This window comes from Mus musculus, chromosome 8 (genome assembly GCF_000001635.26).
Source record: "Mus musculus strain C57BL/6J chromosome 8, GRCm38.p6 C57BL/6J".
Lineage (NCBI taxonomy): Eukaryota > Metazoa > Chordata > Mammalia > Rodentia > Muridae > Mus > Mus musculus.
The window spans coordinates 24,832,359-24,853,847 of NC_000074.6; the positions used below are offsets into that span (position 1 = coordinate 24,832,359).

The 21,489-nt window shown below is 41.9% G+C and overlaps 1 protein-coding gene across 6 annotated transcripts in view; it reads right to left on the minus strand.

Annotated features, from left to right (window-relative positions):
• Nucleotides 1–3,784: 3,784 nt before the first annotated feature.
• Nucleotides 3,785–21,489, minus strand: part of Adam32 (a disintegrin and metallopeptidase domain 32) — a 112,776-nt gene continuing 95,071 nt past the window's right edge. For 3 of the 6 annotated variants that reach the window (XR_378789.2, XR_378788.2, NM_001293693.1), the window contains 3 exons: nucleotides 19,819–19,920; nucleotides 5,425–5,463; nucleotides 3,785–3,961 (listed from right to left, as the gene is read on the minus strand). Coding sequence is in view for 4 of the 6 variants with exons in the window: in NM_001293693.1 (NP_001280622.1) it covers nucleotides 5,452–5,463; nucleotides 19,819–19,920 (114 nt within the window). In the remaining 2 variants the exon portion in view is untranslated. The remainder of the gene's footprint in view (nucleotides 3,962–5,424; nucleotides 5,464–19,818; nucleotides 19,921–21,489) is intronic. The other 3 variants (XM_006509165.3, XM_006509162.3, NM_153397.2) reach the window with 1 other exon arrangement.

Consider the following 21,489-nt stretch of genomic DNA (forward strand, 5'->3'; position numbering starts at 1 on the left):
TTTGTAAGTTGCTTTATTAATTTTTAAGTTACTTCACTCTGCTGCCCTTCTCTGTCCCCCTTCTAATCTTGCCCTCTCCTGCTAAGGTAATGTAATCATTCTGAGGTTTTTGTATCTTTTCTAGGAGAATAGATCATGTGGTTTTTCTAAGCATCCTCTTGCCCCCCCCCTTTTTTTTTTAACAAAAGTTCACTAAAGGTTCAAACATAAAATCAAATCATAAAGTGAATAAGAAATTTACAGGAGAGATGTTCACATGTGTTTCTATTAAGAGTAATTATCTAGCTAGACATGTATTTTATGTCTCTAGCCCCACAGGTCCATTGAAAGTTAAAAACCGTAATTCTTGTGACTAGCATAGTATTGATGTTTTATACAGATAAACCAAGTCAATATTTTATCCTCTGTCCTTGCACTTACAATAAATTGTTAGTTCCCTTTTATGACCTTTGGTTAATTGTTGTAAAGACTCTAGGAATGTGTCCCTATGTTGTAGATGTCTACTTTCTATCTCAGAAGCAATTAACTCATAACACATGAAGACTGGCAGAGTTCTAATTGCAGTTTCCATATCAAAGAGGGCTTTAATAGCAGTCCTATAAAGGGCTTAATAGTTACTAGTACAATTTTAGGAATTCTTATATGATCATCATTAAGAATTAAGAAATCATCTATTTATCTATATAATATCACTAAAAGACAGTAATCTGCAGAAATCTGCACAATAGGGTGGACTAATGCCCAGGTATTATATATTAATTTTATAAAGGCAGGAAAGACAAAGCAGCTGCAGAAATAATTTCCTAAGATTTGTCCACTGGGCCTTGCTTCTCAAAGGCTCTTTCATCATTGTTTCACAGTGAAAATTTTCTGGAAGATCATAAGCTTGCTTTTAGCCTCTCCTAAATGGCTCCTGGCAGTTCCTCATAACTGCAACATGGCATATCATATTCTAACACCCATGTTCCCTGACTGAGTGAAACATTTAAGTTTCCAGTCACCAAATACAGAATTAGGTACAGCTGTTCAGAATACTCATGCCTGTGGGAAATCAGGGGGCAGGTTTACAAAGACAGAACCCAATGGGATTATAACTGTCTCCTAGATTATGAAAGAGTGATATTTTGGCTTATCTTTTTTCCTAATAAGAATGGGATCCTGATTTCATCCAGTCTGAGCCCCAATCAGTACCTTTGGTTTATGGGAAGTGGTATTTACTGTTAGGAGGGAAAGATTAACAGTGTTTACTATTATAGATCCTTGATGTGAGATTCTAAGCATTTGCCTGTATGTTCTCCAGCTTCCTGTACAGTTAATTCTGGCCCAGTTTTCCTCTCTGGATAAGACATGTTGATCATGGTGTGGAAGCATTCCCTCTGTTAACTGGTCTCTAGTGTTTCCTATGAGGTGGTGGTAGACGGGACACGGTGGCTGACCTCTGAACTTGGATGACCAAAGAGCAGCTTTGTGAGCCCTTGAGTGCATACCCTTCACCATGATGTGCACCTTGCAGTGGACAAAGGAGGCAAGAAAATGCCTCACTGACGTTCATGACAAAGCCTGAAGAGAGTTTTGAATCGTTTTCTTGTTTGTTCTCCTACTCAAATGAAAGCAAAACTGCATGAACCAGTGTAAGCATGTGTGTGTGTTTAAATCATGTTCTCACTAGGGGTTAACATTGTTCTAATGACTTCACTCTTCATAGGCTACAGAAGTTAGACTCTATTACATGTGTAATGGCTCTCTGGCACCCTAGGTTTGCACAACCAACTGAATTCTAAAACAGTCCTTCCTCTTGACTGACCTGAGAGACCTTCCCTGCCCTTAGGGGCTCACCTGTCTCTGGTTGACTCCCTAAAATACCCCTTTTTCACAGGAAGTAGCCATCACCAACGTCTACTATGGTGGTCAGTGTTGATCTCTGAGTCGGGTGGATAAAGGAAAGCATGACAGATTTTGGCTGATGTAGACAACAGGGACTGGACCCTTTAAGAAAGGCTCCTCCTACGTTACCCTCTGAGAGGCTCCACCCAGCAACCTATTCAGACAGATACCAACACCCACAGCCAAACAGTGGATGGAGCTTAGAGACTCTTACAGAATAGGAGGAAAGTTTGGGGCCCCCAAAGGGGATAGAAACACCACAGGAAGACCAACAGAGTCACTGAACCTGGACCCTTGGGGCTCTCAGAGTCTGAACCACCAACCAAAGAACATACACGAGATGGACCTAGGCCTCCCTGCTCATATGTAGCAGATGTACAGCTTGGTCTTCATGTGGGTCCGAATCAACGGGAGCGTGGGCTATCCCAAAAGCTGTTGCCTGCCTGTGGGATATGTTGTTCTTCTCGCTGGGCTACCTTATCTGGCCTCAGTGGGAGAGGAAGCGCCTAGCCTCTCAGGGACTTGAAGTACCAGTATTGGTAGGGGGAGGGAGGGGAGAATACCCAGGGAGGCCCCCAACAGCTCAGAGAAGAAGGGGAGGAGGATGGGGGAAGGATCGTGGGAAGGGATGACTGAGAGGGGGGCAGAGTGGAATGTAAAGTGAATAAGTAAAAATAAAAGGCAGGCTCCTCCTTGCTCCTGTACCTCCATTCTCACTGCAATTTTTACCAAACAGCCAGGGGAGGGGGAAGCCTAGCCCTGGGCTTAGAAGAACCGTTCAGGAGGAAAGGAAGTTCCTGAGGGTAGAAGGCTTCCTGGAGTCTAAAAATGTCGGACAGAGATGAATTGTATAATGGCAGAAGCTCAGTTGCATGAGACCTGAAGCAGTGGTGAAAAGCTGACACTTGTGGAAACTTTATTTAAAATGAAGAGGTTCTAGAAACAAAACACCACTCTTTTACAGTTGCAGTCAGCAGTCTACTTGCTACATGTCAAGAACCAATATGGCTCCTCCTCCACCCCATACCCCCCCCAACCCCCACCCCACTACACCTTAAGAGGTATGAATCAGCTGGAGCCTCCTGAAGTCTTTGCAAACTTGTTCAATGGGCTACCCTACACTCCCAAGCACACTGGAGAGGGACATCCCAACACCAGGGGCATTTATAACAGATCTTCCCATCTCTGTTACCATGACCTAGATAATCTGTCAGACATGCCCAGAAACGCATGTCTCTTCCTAGATCTGGTATGTCACAAAGCACAGTCTGCAGCTTTTGCTACTCACAGGTGAGGAGGCGTCTAGGCACCCACCGTTCTTGTCCTTGTCCCTAGGTCCCTAGCAACTGGATTGATCTGACCAGGCAGTTTCTGAAGCTTGCCTTCCTGTGTGGATACCTGCAGCTGCAAGCCTGGACCTTGCTGAGAAGCAGGCGCCTGTCTCAGTTACCTTTCCCACTGTCTGACAGAATACCTGACAAAAGTGATTTATGAAAGGGGCGGGGATTTGACTTGGCTCACAGTGGGAGGGTGACGGTCCACCACAGTAAAGAAGGCATGGTATTGAGCCTACAGCCAGGAAGCAGAGAAGTGCATACTAACATTCACCTTGTTTCTTCCTATCTATCCAAGGCCAGGGATACAGGGTACACACGCAGGATGGTTCTGATTCAGGCACTTGACCCCGGAAGTAAGGCTGCAAAGTGTGTAAGTGTGTGTGTGTGTGTGTGTGTTGGAGGAGGGATGCTGAGAGTAACAGGAAGAGCTCAGAGAGTCATTGAAGAAGACCCACAGTTGACACCACTGATTTCCCTACACATACACACACACACACACACACACACACACACACACAAACACACACACACACACACACACAAACAGATCGACAAGCCTGAAAATTGGTCCACTTTTGGTTTATTGGCTCCTTTTAGCTGTGACCAAGGGAAGAACGTGGACTCTTCATTTCTCAGTGAGCCCCTGGGTGCCATCTTCCTTCTCCTCCTCCTCCTCCCCTTCTTCCTCTTCCTCTTCCTCCTGTTGCTGCTGCTGCTGATGATGAAGGGGTAGCAATTAACTGCAGGAGAGAACAAAACACGGTTCAGGGCAGCAGCTCCAATCACAGTCCTAGTCAAAGTACAAAAGGGGCTGCTGAGAGCAAGCAAGCTGTGTGCCTGCATGAGCAGCTTCTGAAATCCAAGCTGTGGATTTTGCTTGCTCATTACATTGTTTTGGCCACACCTAACCGACTCATACTCACCTGTCTGGAATTTTTAATTTTGAATCTAAAATACTTATTATAATGAAAAGGCATTCACACATTTCATGTTTTCCAGATATAATAAGATATTTATAGTATGTTAATATATCTACTTTTAACTATTTTATTTTTCCATACTTTTCTGCCCTTTGTGTTGTAAACCATGCTCTAAACCTTTATTTATTCTGTTGGAGTTGGTTCTTAGGTAGGCCGGGATGACCTTGAACTCATTAAGTAGCTGAGGATGACTGTGAGCCTCTGAACCTCCCGACTCCCACCTCCCAAGTGTTGGGATTACAGACATGTGACACAGTTTCCCTCCTTTCTCCCTCCTTTCTCCCGCTCCAACCGTGCCAAGCCCCCTTGTGCCCTCTCAAATCCCTGGCCTCCTCTTCTTGAATTTCTGTTGTGACGTGTGTCTGAGTCAGTATATAAACACAACCTACTAAGTACATTCAGAGTTGCTTGCGTGCACATGATTTGAAGACCACTTGGTATTGGGTATTATGCTTAAGAGAAGGACCAGACCACATAGCTAACTTTTTGGAGGGGGGGGGGGGGGGAAGGGAGGGAGGAGAGAGTGAGAGACAGACAGACAGATAGATAGACTGACTTAGATCAAACTGACCTCTAACTCCTGTTCTTCCCCACCTCCTCTTCCCAAATGCAGGGTTTAGCAGTGGTTCTAACCTGTGGATCTCGACCCCTTCAGGGTCAAACAGCCTTTTCACAAAGGTCAAATATCAGATACCTTGCACATCAGATATTTACATTATGGTTTATAACAGTAGCAAAGTTACAGTTATGAAGTTGTGATGACAATATTTTTATGGCTGGGGGTCAACACAACACGAGGAACTGTATTAAAGGGTCACAGCATCTGGAAGGTTGAAAACTGCTGGGCTGCAGGCGTATACAATCACACCTGTGTCCTAAATGCATTTTTTGACCCTTAAAACCTCATGAGCCATAAATGCTGCTTCCTCCGGTGCCTTACAGAGAAAATGATCTATCATGATTTTGCTTCATAAACCAATTTATGCATCCTTAGATCTTACTGGGTTCAGTGCCTCCAATCCATTCTAGTGATAAGAGCAAGTCCCAGAACACTTAAACTATTTCTAAGCTGAATAAAACATACGAAATTACTTGCATATTCATTAGCAACAGCAACCCTAGGTCTGCATATTCATTAGCAATAGCAATGTTTTTAACCAACAGTGGATCATTAATGCCACTTTAAGTGTGTTCACTTTCAGCAGCTTTCCTAACCCCCTTACCTGCTCGTAGATGTCATACTGCTTGTCTCAGAAGTTGATCTAAAGAGATAAGAAATCACCCTTTTAGGTCCACCGGGTACAATCTGTGCAAATCACATTGCGTTCGGTTCTTATTGCCCTCTCTTCCTCTTTCCCTTCAAAGTTGTAAAAGGCGAAAGCTGGCAAATTTCTGTTTTTATATCGTTATACCAAAGGTTAGCATTGTGAGTCTCTTCCATTTTATAGCCTCCAGACTCCGTCTCTCTAATCTGCCAAGTGAAATGGTGAGGAGGAGAAAGGAGCAAGTATGACCTGAGAGCCCCCAGAGAGCACAGCACGCACTCGCACACACACACACACACACACACACACACACACACACATACACACACACACATGACCTGAGAGCCCCCAGAGAGCACAGCACGCGCACACACACTCATACACACACACACACATGACCTGAGGGCCCCAGAGAGCACAGTGCAACCAATCAAATAAGATTCAGCCAACTGAAGAAAGGCCAGTTAACTAATACTCATCCCTAGATTGACAAATATTGTTTGTTTTGATGCAGTATTTTATCAACTGTAGCTACTCAAAAGCATACTGAAAAATTATTTGTAAACTGTAATGTTTTTTCATCCTTAGTCTATATCATATTTCCTTATAGAAAATATTTCCTGAATGTTTACTTGATGGTTTGTGGTTTAATATTACATTCTGGTGTGGCTCTAAACAAAAATTAAAATGGTATCTGAAAGTATCAGTAAATTAGTACACTTTGAGGATGCAGAACAGACCATACATTCTATAGCCAAGCTACAGAACTCTTGTTCACCAACACACACGTAAATGTAATGCAAGCAGCGAGTCTTGAAGGAGTGTGGTGACAGTAGAGACCTTTGTTTCTCATCACGTCTAAACACACAACAGAAATTCAACTCTGGGTTGCTAAGCTGTACCCTTCAGGTTCCAAGTCGGTGGTTCTCACCCTTCCTAACGCTGAAACCCTTTAGTACAGTTCCTCATGCTGAGACCCCCAACCATACCGCTATTTTGTTGCTACTTTATTACTGTAATTTCACTTCTGTTATGACTCGGAATGTAAATATCTGATATCCAGGATATCTGATATGCAACCTCAAACTGGTCACAACCCAGGGGTGAAGAACTGCTGCTCTAAATTATCTATTGGCTTCATATGTGAATTGCCACATGTTGTATACTAAATTTACACCTACCTCAGGGAAGTCTAATAGACTGAATTCCTGCCTTCGATTTCACACATTCCAGAATTCCAGACCCAGAAAGACAATACCATGTTCTCTATTTGTGGCTTCTAGCTCCAAATATATATATGCCATTGTATAGCCTGGAAGGAACTTCAGAAACCAGGCATGTAGATAGTGGCCAAGTGGAGTTAGGTGAAGGAGTTCTAGAGTGGGTGATGGAGGATACAAGGTTTATGAATGGGATAAATGGAAAAATGGAGAGTGGGGTAACTCTCTAACTTAGGGTACAATTACACATTATATATATGTGTGTATGTGTGTGTGTGTGTGTGTGTGTGTGTGTGTGTATGTATATGTATATGTATATGTATATGTATATGTATATGTATATGTATATGTATATGTATATGTATACACACACACAAATATATACAAATGTGTGTGTGTGGGTTCCTACTGCTGTGAATTAAAAGCAATTTGGGGAGGAAGGGGTTATCCACATCACTCTTCATCCTCTATGGAACTGAAACAAGGCAAGAACCTGGAGGCAGAAGCTGATGCAGAGGTCACTGAGAGGGCCGCTTACTGGCTTGCTTAACATGGCTTGGTCAACCTGCCTTCTCATAGCAGCCCAGAAGTGATATGACCTGGTATCAGCCAGCACAATACATATGGATGGATTTATATTTTGAATGAAGGTATTGCAGTGGCATGACTTAAGGGTCTCCACAATCTATAGACTACCTAACGAAGCCCCCAGAGTACCCAGGCACCAGAAAACTCTCAAGTTGTCATTCGGGGAAGTATAATTAGAGACTCCAGAATACTAGAGGTTGTCACCATTGAGCTTTGTTGCCTCCCACAGTTGGGAGGTTAAGTCCCTATTGGTGAAGATGCCACATAAGTTAGGTGCAAGACTTGGAAGAATTGAGCCGGAAACAGCATGGCAGCCTCCTCTGCAAGGAGCAGCTCTCTCATAATACTGGAAGGTGCTATGCAAGCTTCCAGGACAGGGAGGCTTCAGGAGCCCCATCCAGCTGCAAAGCCAATGAACTACAACACTGACTAAACCAGTGGGATACCCACCAAGGTACAATGCTAGTGCCCCTGTAGGAGGGGCTTAGCCAGCTGCTATCTAAGTAGATGTGAGATCTGTTCAACAGGGAGGAATGATCATGCCCGGTGCTGCAAACCGGGGCTAGAGAACTCAGAGAGACCTGAGAAAAGGACTGAATACTTCCAGGTTCCCAAACCAATGTATTTCCTGTTCTCTAAATACCTATCCTGCACTCACAGATAACTGTAGCTCTCACCTGTCTCCTAAGATGCTTCCTTTTGTGACAGATGGAGACCTTTACAGAGATCCACAACTGGTCAAAAATCAGAGAAGTCGTCACTGTGGGGTGCCACACCCACTCCAGTGGAGTCTACCTGACAAGTCCAAAAGCTTGGCTGCAGTCCTGAGGCAAAAAGTTTCACAGAAACTGGTCTCTTGGAGAGTGTTTGGCCTCCCATAGCACAGATGCTCCAGATATGTCCTTGCAATAGTCTGGTGAAGGGTTTTGCACGCTTCCTTTCAGTATTGTTTTATTATAAGTGCCTCCAAGGAATGATTTGACAAATGACTAAGTTAGATTGGCCTCCACCAGTGTTCCAATATCCTAAGCAATCGTTGAGCCAACCTTGGGCTTTGAATTTCCTAAGGATGTTACTTATTCAGACGAATTGCCTCCATTGTTGAAAGAGAGATAATGAAAGAAATCAGGTATTGCAGTTTACTGGACTAGAGAAGAAATCTCAAGGCAAGTTCACAAAGTAAACTTAGAATTCTCATTACAGTCATGTGTGGCAGACTACATTACATATTAGAAGAAAGTTGGTGGGTTCCTCTGATAAATGGAGTTTCCCTACAGATACATAAAATAACAACTAAGTCACTCCCATATACAGGACTTTACAATGGCCTAGGAAGAAGGTGGGTTGTGGTATAAGAAGGAACTAGAGCAAATACTTAGAATAAGAGTTGAGTCACTCCCATATACAGGAATTCACAATGGCCTAGGGAGAAAGTGGATAATACAATAGAATAGAATTGGAACTATGGCAAGGGCATAAAGCCCTTGCCCCTGGCTTCTAAGAATAAGCTGACCTTAGGTAGGGCTGATTTTTATCCCAGTTGTAAATATTGTTTTTTATCCCAGTTGTAAACACTGCTGGTTCTTGCTATCTTTTATGTATGTATTTCTCTGTTTTGTGCAAAGAGTCATTCTGCATTGGGTAACCTCAATGTACCTAGGATGACCTTAATGTATCACCTAACCTCCTCGTTTTCTTATGTAAAATAAGTCTGATGCTTGCTTTGAGAAATGACATTCAGATCCAGCACCCACTCCCTTGTGTCTGTTTGTCATTTTTGCTGACTCCTTGTCTACCTGAGTACCATCCCATGGCAGTGGGGAGCCCAAATCCAAATAAGGCAGCTGCAATACAACCCCTAGAACCAAGGCTCAGGGAAAATTGTACAAGAAGGGGCAGAAAGACAGCCAGAGGCTCTTTAGCTGTTAGCATACCCTAGACATGACAGAGAAAAATGTATCCATAAAGTGTCAACAATACAATTGCATGAAAAAACAAAAACAAAAAAATTGGCATGATGTACCAAAATATGCAGGGGAAATTCTGCATGGTCCCTGTGGTTTAGCGGCCAATGGCTGCGGAGAGGGGAGAGTCAGTGTCCTCCGGGGCAGAGCTCCCACATGTGGTGTCCAGTCCAGTATGCATACCAAAACACTGGATGGGCTCAATAGGTTACATATACATATATGTACATGTACACACATATTATGATAATTAAAGACAAGACTATGAAATTTTGAAATTTCTCCACAATGTAGGAGAGGGGAAATAATAAAGATCAGAGCATGCATTAGTGGAAAAGAAAATTAAAAACAATGGCAATGAGATAAGAAGTTGATCCTTCAAAACATAAACAAAATTGGCAACCCCTTAACCCAGTGGTTTTCAATTGGCCTATTGCTGTAACCCTTTAACACAATGCCTCATGTTGTGGTGACCCATAGCCCCTAAACTTTCTTTGTTGCTACTTCATAACTGTAATTTTGCTAGTTATAAGTTGTACTGTAAATTCCTGATATGCAGGATATCTGACATGTGACCCTCCCCCCCCAAAGGGGTTATGGCCCACAGGTTGAGGACCACTGCCTTAATCAAACCAACTGAAGAGAGAAAATCACATTAGTGAAATCTGAGGTTTCAAGTGAGCCATTATAACGGACATCAATGAAACTTAGAAAACCATAAGTGCATACCAAAAACATCCTAAGCTGGGAAAAATAAATATGTAGATGGTTTTCTAGAATCATGTGACCTACCAAAATTAAAGCAAGATGAAAGACTCATAAAGGATCTGTAACTACCAGTGAGACTGAACCAATAACAGCTCCCTCAAAAAAAAAAATCTAGGCCCCAATGAATGAATTCACTATAGACTTCTATCAGACCTCAAACTAAAAAACAGCACTGCTCAAATTATTACATGAAACAGAAAGCTTAAGCTCAAACCCTGATACTAAAACTCAGATAAAGACACAGCAACACAAAAGAAAAGTATGGCATCCCCAATATCCCTTGTGAATATAGATGCAAAATTTCTCAAAAATATAGTTATAGACCTAATTAAGATTGCATGAAAATTATCATTCATTATGACCAAGAGAATCTGAAACTGCTGGATGAAAAAGTAGTGGATAGAGTTGAAGATTCAGGTACAGGCAAGAACGTCCTGAGTAAGATTGCAACCGTACATAAAATAAGACCAACGTGTGGCAAATGAGATGGTTAGGAAACTAAAAACGGCTTCTGTACAGCAAAGGAAACTACTAAGTGAAAAGGTAGCCCACTAAGCAAACAAAAAAAAAAAAAAAAAAACAAACAAACACAAAAACAAAAATACTTTGGAAGCTAAACATCAAAAAAAAAAAAAAAAATCAACCAGTCAAAAAGCTTGCATGGGTATGTGCAGAGAAATCTCAAAAGAAGAAATAGAGATTGCTAATAAACACTTCCAGAACTGTTCAACATCATTCAAATGCAAATCAAAACAACTTTGAGATAACCACCTCACCCCAGTCAGAATGTCCATCATCAAGAAAACAAATAACGCCAGACAGCCGGCCACCTTCCTGGTGAGAGCACGGGGGTCTGCCTGGCCTGAGAGGTTTGTGGCACAGGCGCCGGCGGGAGCCTTCTTGGCTCCGGGACTCCGCGGAGGGCAGGCTGCACGGGTGACCGTGTGGAATACAGAGTGCCAGCCGTTTCTGGGACGGGCGAGAGTCGCAGAGCTTCTGGGCGGCGCCATCTTCAGCTCCAGACAGCCGGCCACCTTCCTGGTGAGAGCACGGGGGTCTGCCCGGCCTGAGAGGTTTGTGGCACAGGCGCCGGCGGGAGCCTTCTTGGCTCCGGGACTCCGCGGAGGGCAGGCTGCACAGGTGACCGTGTGGAATACAGAGTGCCAGCCGTTTCTGGGACGGGCGAGAGTCGCAGAGCTTCTGGGCGGCGCCATCTTCAGCTCCAGACAACCAGCCACCTTCCCTGCAAGAGCCACAGAGCTTCTGAGGCAGCGCCATCCTCAGCTCCAGACGGCCGGCCTCCTTCCGGACAAAAGCCACAGAGCTTCTCAGGCGGCGACATCTTCGACTCCAGACAACTGGCCACCTTCCTGGCCAAAGCAACACAGCTTCTGGGAAAGATCCTGTTTTGGGCCTTCACCTTCAGCCAGGAGGAGGTCCAAACACCAGATAACTGTACACCTTCCCTGAAAGAGGAGAGCTTGCCTACAGAGACTGCTCTGACCACTGAAACTCAGAGAAGAGAGCTTGTCTCCCACGCCTGCTGATAGAGGGTAACAAAATCAACAGAGGAACAATCTCTTAACAAAGACAACTATAACAACTAACTCCAGAGATTGCCAGATGGCGAAAGGTAAACGTAAGAATCCTACTAACAGAAGCCAGGACCACTCACCATCATCAGAACCCAGAACGCCCACTTCGCCCAATCCAGGACACCCTAACACACCTGAAAAGGTAGACCTGGATTTAAAAGCATATCTCATGATGATGGTAGAGGACATAAAGAAGGAATTCAATAACTCACTTAAAGAAATACAGGAGAACACTGCTAAAGAGTTACAAGTCCTTAAAGAAAAACAGGAAAACACTGCTAAAGAGTTACAAGTCCTTAAAGAAAAACAAGAAAACACAACCAAACAGGTAGAAGTCCTTATAGAAAAACAGGAAAACACATCCAAACAGGTGATGGAAATGAACAAAACCATACTAGACCTAAAAAGGGAAGTAGACACAATAAAGAAAACCCAAAGTGAGGCGACGCTGGAGATAGAAACCCTAGGAAAGAAATCTGGAACCATAGATGCCAGCATCAGCAACAGAATACAAGAGATGGAAGAGAGAATCTCAGGTGCAGAAGACTCCATAGAGAACATCGGCACAACAATCAAAGAAAATGGAAAATGCAAAAAGATCCTAACTCAAAACATCCAGGAAATCCAGGACACAATGAGAAGACCAAACCTACGAATAATAGGAGTGGATGAGAATGAAGATTTTCAACTCAAAGGACCAGCAAACATCTTCAACAAAATTATTGAAGAAAACTTCCCAAATCTAAAGAAAGAGATGCCCATGAACATACAAGAAGCCTACAGAACTCCAAATAGACTGGACCAGAAAAGAAATTCCTCCCGACACATAATAATCAGAACACCAAATGCACTAAATAAAGATAGAATACTAAAAGCAGTAAGGGAAAAAGGTCAAGTAACATATAAAGGCAAGCCTATCAGAATTACACCAGATTTTTCACCAGAGACTATGAAAGCCAGAAGAGCCTGGACAGATGTTATACAGACACTAAGAGAACACAAATGCCAGCCCAGGCTACTATACCCAGCCAAACTCTCAATTACCATAGATGGAGAAACCAAAGTATTCCACGACAAAACTAAATTCACCCATTATCTCTCCACGAATCCAGCCCTTCAAAGGATAATAACAGAAAAAAACCAATACAAGGACGGGAACCACGCCCTAGAAAAAACAAGAAGATAATCCCTCAACAAACCTAAAAGAAGACAGCCACAAGAACAGAATGCCAACTTTAACAACAAAAATAACAGGAAGCAACAATTACCTTTCCTTAATATCTCTTAATATCAATGGACTCAATTCCCCAATAAAAAGACATAGACTAACAGACTGGCTACACAAACAGGATCCAACATTCTGCTGCTTACAGGAAACCTATCTCAGGGAAAAAGACAGACACTACCTCAGAGTGAAAGGTTGGAAAACAATTTTCCAAGCAAATGGTCTGAAGAAACAGGCTGGAGTAGCCATTCTAATATCGGATAAAATCGACTTCCAACCCAAAGTTATCAAAAAAGACAAGGAGGGACACTTCATACTCATCAAAGGTAAAATCCTCCAAGAGGAACTCTCAATTCTGAATATCTACGCTCCAAATGCAAGGGCAGCCACATTCATTAAAGACACTTTAGTAAAGCTCAAAGCACACATTGCACCTCACACAATAATAGTGGGAGACCTCAACACACCACTTTCATCAATGGACAGATCGTGGAAACAGAAACTAAACAGGGACACAGTGAAACTAACAGAAGTTATGAAACAAATGGACCTGACAGATATCTACAAAACATTTTATCCTAAAACAAAAGGATATACCTTCTTCTCAGCACCTCACGGGACCTTCTCCAAAATTGACCATATAATTGGTCACAAAATAGGCCTCAACAGATACAAAAATATTGAAATTGTCCCATGTATCCTATCAGACCACCATGGCCTAAGACTGATCTTCAATAACAACATTAAGAATGGAAAGCCAACATTCACGTGGAAACTGAACAACACTCTTCTCAATGATACCTTGGTCAAGGAAGGAATAAAGAAAGAAATTAAAGACTTTTTAGAGTTTAATGAAAATGAAGCCACAACATACCCAAACCTTTGGGACACAATGAAAGCATTTCTAAGAGGGAAACTCATAGCTCTGAGTACCTCCAAGAAGAAACGGGAGAGAGCACATACTAGCAGCTTGACAACACATTTAAAAGCTCTAGAAAAAAAGGAAGCAAATTCACCCAAGAGGAGTAGACGGCAGGAAATAATCAAACTCAGGGGTGAAATTAACCAAGTGGAAACAAGAAGAACTATTCAAAGAATTAACCAAACGAGGAGTTGGTTCTTTGAGAAAATCAACAAGATAGATAAGCCCTTAGCTAGACTCACTAGAGGGCAAAGGGACAAAATCCTAATCAACAAAATCAGAAATGAAAAGGGAGACATAACAACAGATCCTGAAGAAATCCAAAACACCATCAGATCCTTCTACAAAAGCTTATACTCAACAAAACTGGAAAACCTGGACGAAATGGACAAATTTCTGGACAGATACCAGGTACCAAAGTTGAATCAGGATCAAGTTGACCTTCTAAACAGTCCCATATCCCCTAAAGAAATAGAAGCAGTTATTAATAGTCTCCCAGCCAAAAAAAGCCCAGGACCAGATGGGTTTAGTGCAGAGTTCTATCAGACCTTCAAAGAAGATCTAATTCCAGTTCTGCACAAACTATTTCACAAGATAGAAGTAGAAGGTACTCTACCCAACTCATTTTATGAAGCCACTATTACTCTGATACCTAAACCACAGAAAGATCCAACAAAGATAGAGAACTTCAGACCAATTTCTCTTATGAATATCAATGCAAAAATCCTTAATAAAATTCTCGCTAACCGAATCCAAGAACACATTAAAGAAATCATCCATCCTGACCAAGTAGGTTTTATTCCAGGGATGCAGGGATGGTTTAATATACGAAAATCCATCAATGTAATCCATTATATAAACAAACTCAAAGACAAAAACCACATGATCATCTCGTTAGATGCAGAAAAAGCATTTGACAAGATCCAACACCCATTCATGATAAAAGTTTTGGAAAGATCAGGAATTCAAGGCCCATACCTAAACATAATAAAAGCAATCTACAGCAAACCAGTAGCCAACATCAAAGTAAATGGAGAGAAGCTGGAAGCAATCCCACTAAAATCAGGGACTAGACAAGGTTGCCCACTTTCTCCCTACCTTTTCAACATAGTACTTGAAGTATTAGCCAGAGCAATTCGACAACAAAAGGAGATCAAGGGGATACAAATTGGAAAAGAGGAAGTCAAAATATCACTTTTTGCAGATGATATGATAGTATATATAAGTGACCCTAAAAATTCCACCAGAGAACTCCTAAACCTGATAAACAGCTTTGGTGAAGTAGCTGGATATAAAATTAACTCAAACAAGTCAATGGCCTTTCTCTACACAAAGAATAAACAGGCTGAGAAAGAAATTAGGGAAACAACACCCTTCTCAATAGTCACAAATAATATAAAATATCTCGGCGTGACTCTAACTAAGGAAGTAAAAGATCTGTATGATAAAAACTTCAAGTCTCTGAAGAAAGAAATTAAAGAAGATCTCAGAAGATGGAAAGATCTCCCATGCTCATGGATTGGCAGGATCAACATTGTAAAAATGGCTATCTTGCCAAAAGCAATCTACAGATTCAATGCAATCCCCATCAAAATTCCAACTCAATTCTTCAACGAATTAGAAGGAGCAATTTGCAAATTCATCTGGAATAACAAAAAACCTAGGATAGCAAAAACTCTTCTCAAGGATAAAAGAACCTCTGGCGGAATCACCATGCCTGACCTAAAGCTTTACTACAGGGCAATTGTGATAAAAACTGCATGGTACTGGTATAGAGACAGACAAGTAGACCAATGGAATAGAATTGAAGACCCAGAAATGAACCCACACACCTATGGTCACTTGATCTTCGACAAGGGAGCTAAAACCATCCAGTGGAAGAAAGACAGCATTTTCAACAATTGGTGCTGGCACAACTGGTTGTTATCATGTAGAAGAATGCGAATCGATCCATACTTATCTCCTTGTACTAAGGTCAAATCTAAGTGGATCAAGGAACTTCACATAAAACCAGAGACACTGAAACTTATAGAGGAGAAAGTGGGGAAAAGCCTTGAAGATATGGGTACAGGGGAAAAATTCCTGAACAGAACAGCAATGGCTTGCTCTGTAAGATCGAGAATTGACAAATGGGACCTAATGAAACTCCAAAGTTTCTGCAAGGCAAAAGACACCGTCAATAAGACAAAAAGACCACCAACAGATTGGGAAAGGATCTTTACCTATCCTAAATCAGATAGGGGACTAATATCCAACATATATAAAGAACTCAAGAAGGTGGACTTCAGAAAATCAAATAACCCCATTAAAAAATGGGGCTCAGAACTGAACAAAGAATTCTCACCTGAGGAATACCGAATGGCAGAGAAGCACCTGAAAAAATGCTCAACATCCTTAATCATCAGGGAAATGCAAATCAAAACAACCCTGAGATTCCACCTCACACCAGGCAGAATGGCTAAGATCAAAACTTCAGGTGACAGCAGATGCTGGCGTGGATGTGGAGAAAGAGGAACACTCCTCCATTGTTGGTGGGATTGCAGGCTTGTACAACCACTCTGGAAATCAGTCTGGCGGTTCCTCAGAAAACTGGATATAGTACTACCGGAGGATCCAGCAATACCTCTCCTGGGCATATATCCAGAAGATGCCCCAACTGGTAAGAAGGACACATGCTCCACTATGTTCATAGCAGCCTTATTTATAATAGCCAGAAGCTGGAAGGAACCCAGATGCCCCTCAACAGAGGAATGAATACAGAAAATGTGGTACATCTACACAATGGAGTACTACTCAGCTATTAAAAAGAATGAATTTTTGAAATTCCTAGCCAAATGGATCGACCTGGAGGGCATCATCCTGAGTGAGGTAACACATTCACAAAGGAACTCACACAATATGTACTCACTGATAAGTGGATATTAGCCCAAAACCTAAGATACCCAAGATATAAGATACAATTTCCTAAACACATGAAACTCAAGAAAAATGAAGACTGAAGTGTGAACACTATGCCCCTCCTTAGAAGAGGGAACAAAACACCCTTGGAAGGAGTTACAGAGACAAAGTTTGGAGCTGAGATAAAAGGATGGACCATGTAGACACTAGCATATCCGGGGATCCATCCCATAATCAGCTTCCAAATGCTGACACCATTGCATACACTAGCAAGATTATGCTGAAAGGACCCTGATATAGCTGTCTCTTTTCAGAGTATGCCTGGGCCTAGCAAACATAGAAGTGGATGCTCACAGTCGGCTATTGGATGGATCACATGGCCCCCAATGAAGGAGCTAGAGAAAGTACCAAAGAAGCTAAAGGGATCTGCAACCCTATAGGTGGAACAACATTATGAACTAACCAGTACCCCGGAGCTCTTGACTCTAGCTGCATATGCATCAAAAGATGGCCTAGCCGGCCATCACTGGAAAGAGAGGCCCATTGGACACGCAAACTTTATATGCCCCAGTACAGGGGAACGCCAGGGCCATAAAAGGGGAGTGGGTGGGTAGGGGAGAGGGGGTGGGTGGCTATGGGGGACTTTTGGTATAGCATTGCAAATGTAAATGAGCGAAATACCTAATAAAAAATGGAAAAAAAAAAAGAAAACAAATAACAACAAATGTTGGTGAAGATTTGGGGAAAAGAGAACACTTGTACTGTGGCAGGAGTATAAACTGAGACAGCCACCATGGGAATCAATGTGGAGGTTTCCAAAACTATAGAAAGAGACCTACCATTGTCCCAACTCCTAGGCATATGCCCCAAAGGCTCTGTATATTTTACTACAGAGATACTTGCTCATTCAAATTCACTGCTGTTTTACTCACAACAGCCAGAAAATGGAATTACCCTAGATGAATCCATCAACAGATGAACGGATATGGGAAATGGGGCACATATGCAAAATGGGTTTATATTCACCTGCGCCTTAATCACTGTTCTATTGCTGTGAATTCACTGTGACCTAGACAACCTTAAAAATGGAATCATTTAATTTGAGGCTTGCTTACAATTTCAGGGACTTAGTCCTTTATCATCATGGTAGGATGCATGAAGCAGCAGATGTAGTGCTGGAGAAGTAGCTAAAAGCTACCTGCTGAACCATAGGCAGGAAGGTTGGGGAAAGGGGCATGGAGGGGAGAGACTGGGTCTGGCATGAGCTTTTGAAATCTCAGAGCCCACCTCCAGTGACACATTTTCTTCAACTAGGTCAAGCCTCCTCATCCTTCTAAACATTTCCATAGCTCAAATGGTTCACTGGTGACTAAGCATTCAAATATATGAGCCTACAGGAACCATTCATATTCAAACCACCACATTCTGTAAGAAAATAAAATTATAAAATTGTCTAGTAAATGGATGGGACAGGGGGAGAATAGGTATATTGAGTGAAGTAATCCGGACCCCAAAAGATAAATACTGCATAAATACTGCATGCTTTCTCTGTCCTCTATGAATCCTACCTTCAAGTCTCTGTAATTTCTGGTTACCTTTGTTTGTTTGTTTGTTTGTTTGTTTGTTTGTTTCGAGACAGGGTTTCTCTGTGTAGTCCTGGCTGTCCTGGAACTCACTCTGTAGACCAGGTTTGCCTCGAACTCAGAAATTCACCTGCCTCTGCCTCCCCAGTGCTGAGATTAAAGGCATGTGCCACCATGCCCGGCATTCTTGTTACCTTTTATAATATGAAAACCAAAAAACTGGAAAGGGCCCACTACAACTCTAGTGGGAGATTTCTTAAGGGAGGAGAGATGGCATAGCCTAGGTGATATCAAAAGAGACAACTGGTACTTGAGGCTTGGAAAGTTTAAGCAGGGTTGCAGATTGGAAGATGAGAGACAGAGAAAGAGAGAGAGAGAGAGAGAGAGAGAGAGAGAGAGAGAGAGAGAGAGAGAGAGAGGGAGGGAGGGAGGGAGGGAGGGAGGGAGGGAGGGAGGGAGGGAGGGAGGGAGGGAGGGAGAGAGAGAGAGAGAGAGAGAGAGAGAGAATGAGAATAAAGGGCATGTGAACAGTCATATCAAACTTACTATTTTGTAAACAAATTCAAACACCATAAATCAAGGAGAGCAGGGAGGGCATTCCACGTTAGATACTAGTACTCCTGAAAGCCTTGCGTTATTAAACAAAAACCCCAGTGTCTGATGAGAGATACACTTCCTTATTGGTTGTTGAGCAGAGATACTAAGAGGCCTCCAAAAGATTGCAGGATATTGCCATTCCACTAGGTTACTCACCAGAACTAGGCAATAAGACCATATTGGTAAGACACTACACATCGTGGTTGCGAGGTATAAAGAAACCAAAGTGTAACTGAGCTGGAAGCTTTCACAGTGCCAGAAGGTGCTTGCTATACAGGCTATTATGAACTTTGCCAGCTATAGGACCAGTGCTCCAGGCAGGGCATACCCACTAGTGATAAGACTGTTATGAGTGCAACCAACTGCTCTATGTTTGCATTTGAGACCTGTTCCACAAAAGTAAATTCATATCTGGAACTCTAAGCCTAGTCCAAAAACAATCAAACAAACAAACAAACAAAAGTGGTGAGATCATCTTAGCTAAATTGTCATAGCGCCAAGCTGCCTTCTAAAATATTTTTTTTTTATTAAACCCATAGATACACATTACTCCTGCCCTTCATCAGAGAAGTCCCTCTTTGCAATGAACAACGGTGAATGCACAAATACATGACTGTTCAAGCTCCAGAGAAAGTGACAATTGACCGTGTGGCCCTAAACAAGACATCACATAACCTTCTCCAAAACCCAGGGACCATATGTCAGAGTAAGTGGGAAGAATGTTGCCATGATAGGGAGAGTGGCATTGGCTTGTTTACCCAAGCAGCATGCTGGTAACCCAGGCTAGAGAAGGTATAAATATTAGATACTATTATTCCTTATGCATTTAGGCATCTCCTCTGTTTGGCATTTGATTCCTTAGGCTTTTGCAGGCAAGGAATGGGGGGAATAGACTTCCAATAAATTAGTAAATAAATGAAGGGATTATTGAAAGTAAAACGTTTAAAATTTGTTAGTCTGTTTTTTTTTTTTTCCTCAAAGCACTGCCTTACCGGCTGAAAGTTATGATGTTCATTTTCAACATGTCTCTTCACACCGTCTTTTAATGAACTCACCTGCTGACATACGTGTAAGTGCTGTCTTCTGATTTGCTTCTAGAAAGAAATATAAAATACCATTAATAAATAAATAATTAATAAAATAACATTTAATTAGTAGTAAAAGAAATTGAAACTCTTAACAACTTTGTGAATACAAATTGGACTTCTGTATAAGCAGTATTATCTTTTTTTTTAACAACACCGGTTACTAATAAATAAGATAATACACAATGGTATCTGAGGAAAGATGAGAATGACCTTTTTAATGGTAGTTGAAATGGAACACAGGTCCTTTCGTAAGGTAGGCAAGTCCTCTGCCAAGAAGCTATGCCCTCATCCTCACAAACTACATGCCAATCATTTTACACACCTCAGCCACAAAAATCCCACAAATTTCTGGCAGTGCAATGATTAGAACATAAAATTCCTGAGTTTGCTTTTTTTCTTATCCCTATAGTTTTATCAACGTGTGTGTGTGTGTGTGTGTGTGTGTGTGTGTGTGTGTGTGTGCACATATGCATGTGTTTGTATGTTTTTGTGCATTTGTGTGTGTGTGTATGCATGAGTTTGTGTATGTTTGTGGGCATGCACACATCTGTGTATGTGTGTATGTGCACACACATGTGCATGTGTAACAGAACTGGAAGAGAAGAAGTCCAGGGAAGCAAGTTGGTCTCACCCAAGAAAATGAGACAGGAAAGATGCCCAGAGAGAGATTCTGAGACCTGTGCCAAGCCAATAACAATCCCCAGCGCTTTGGTGTCTACTCTATACACAGAGCATATAACATCACACACATGAACACAGTTCCTCAGCCAGAGTAAACATATTTACTCAGAACAAACACACAAGAACTTCCTTTTGCTTACATGGGAACACTGAATAATTGGTGATCTCACAACTCAGAGAGACAGTCACATTTCTTCTTAGACACTGAGGTAGAATTTATAAAGGCCAGTACTCATTGTCTGTGACTATATACGTACTGTGGAACAATGGCTGAAAACCATTCTGCTGCATGTGAGAACACAGTTCTGTCAGCCATATAAAGCTTAACTCAATCTCAATGCATATCTAATTGCAAATCCTAGAACTGTTGAGTATTCAGAAGAAATTTTTGTGAACTTAGGTTGGGATCTATTTCCTATAACAATTCCCAAATCCTGGCCTATAAAAAAGCAAGTTGGCCCATTAAATTTCACCAACTTTAAAACTTATACTTTCTGAATGGCTAAGAGAATTAGAAGACAAGCCTTAGACAGGGCAAACACATTTGCAATTAAGTACATGATGAAGAACTTATATCTGGAACACAATAAAGAATACTCATATAGAAGACAATCTATTTCACAAATGGCCCAAAGAGAAATAATTGAACAACAAAAAGACAAATATCTTAACTAAAATGGGTACAAACTCTGAGTCGCCATTTCTCCAAAGATATATAGGTAATAATTAATGAGGCAATTACAGCACCGTTAGTTATGAGAAGTATTCAAATGCAACAACAGTGTAGTGACCGTGTGCACTAGGATGCAGCAAGGCACCACCTCCTGGCAAAGGTCCAGACGAAGAAGGGGTCACTGGTGGTTATGAGTCGAGAAGGGGATGCTAATTTTGGTA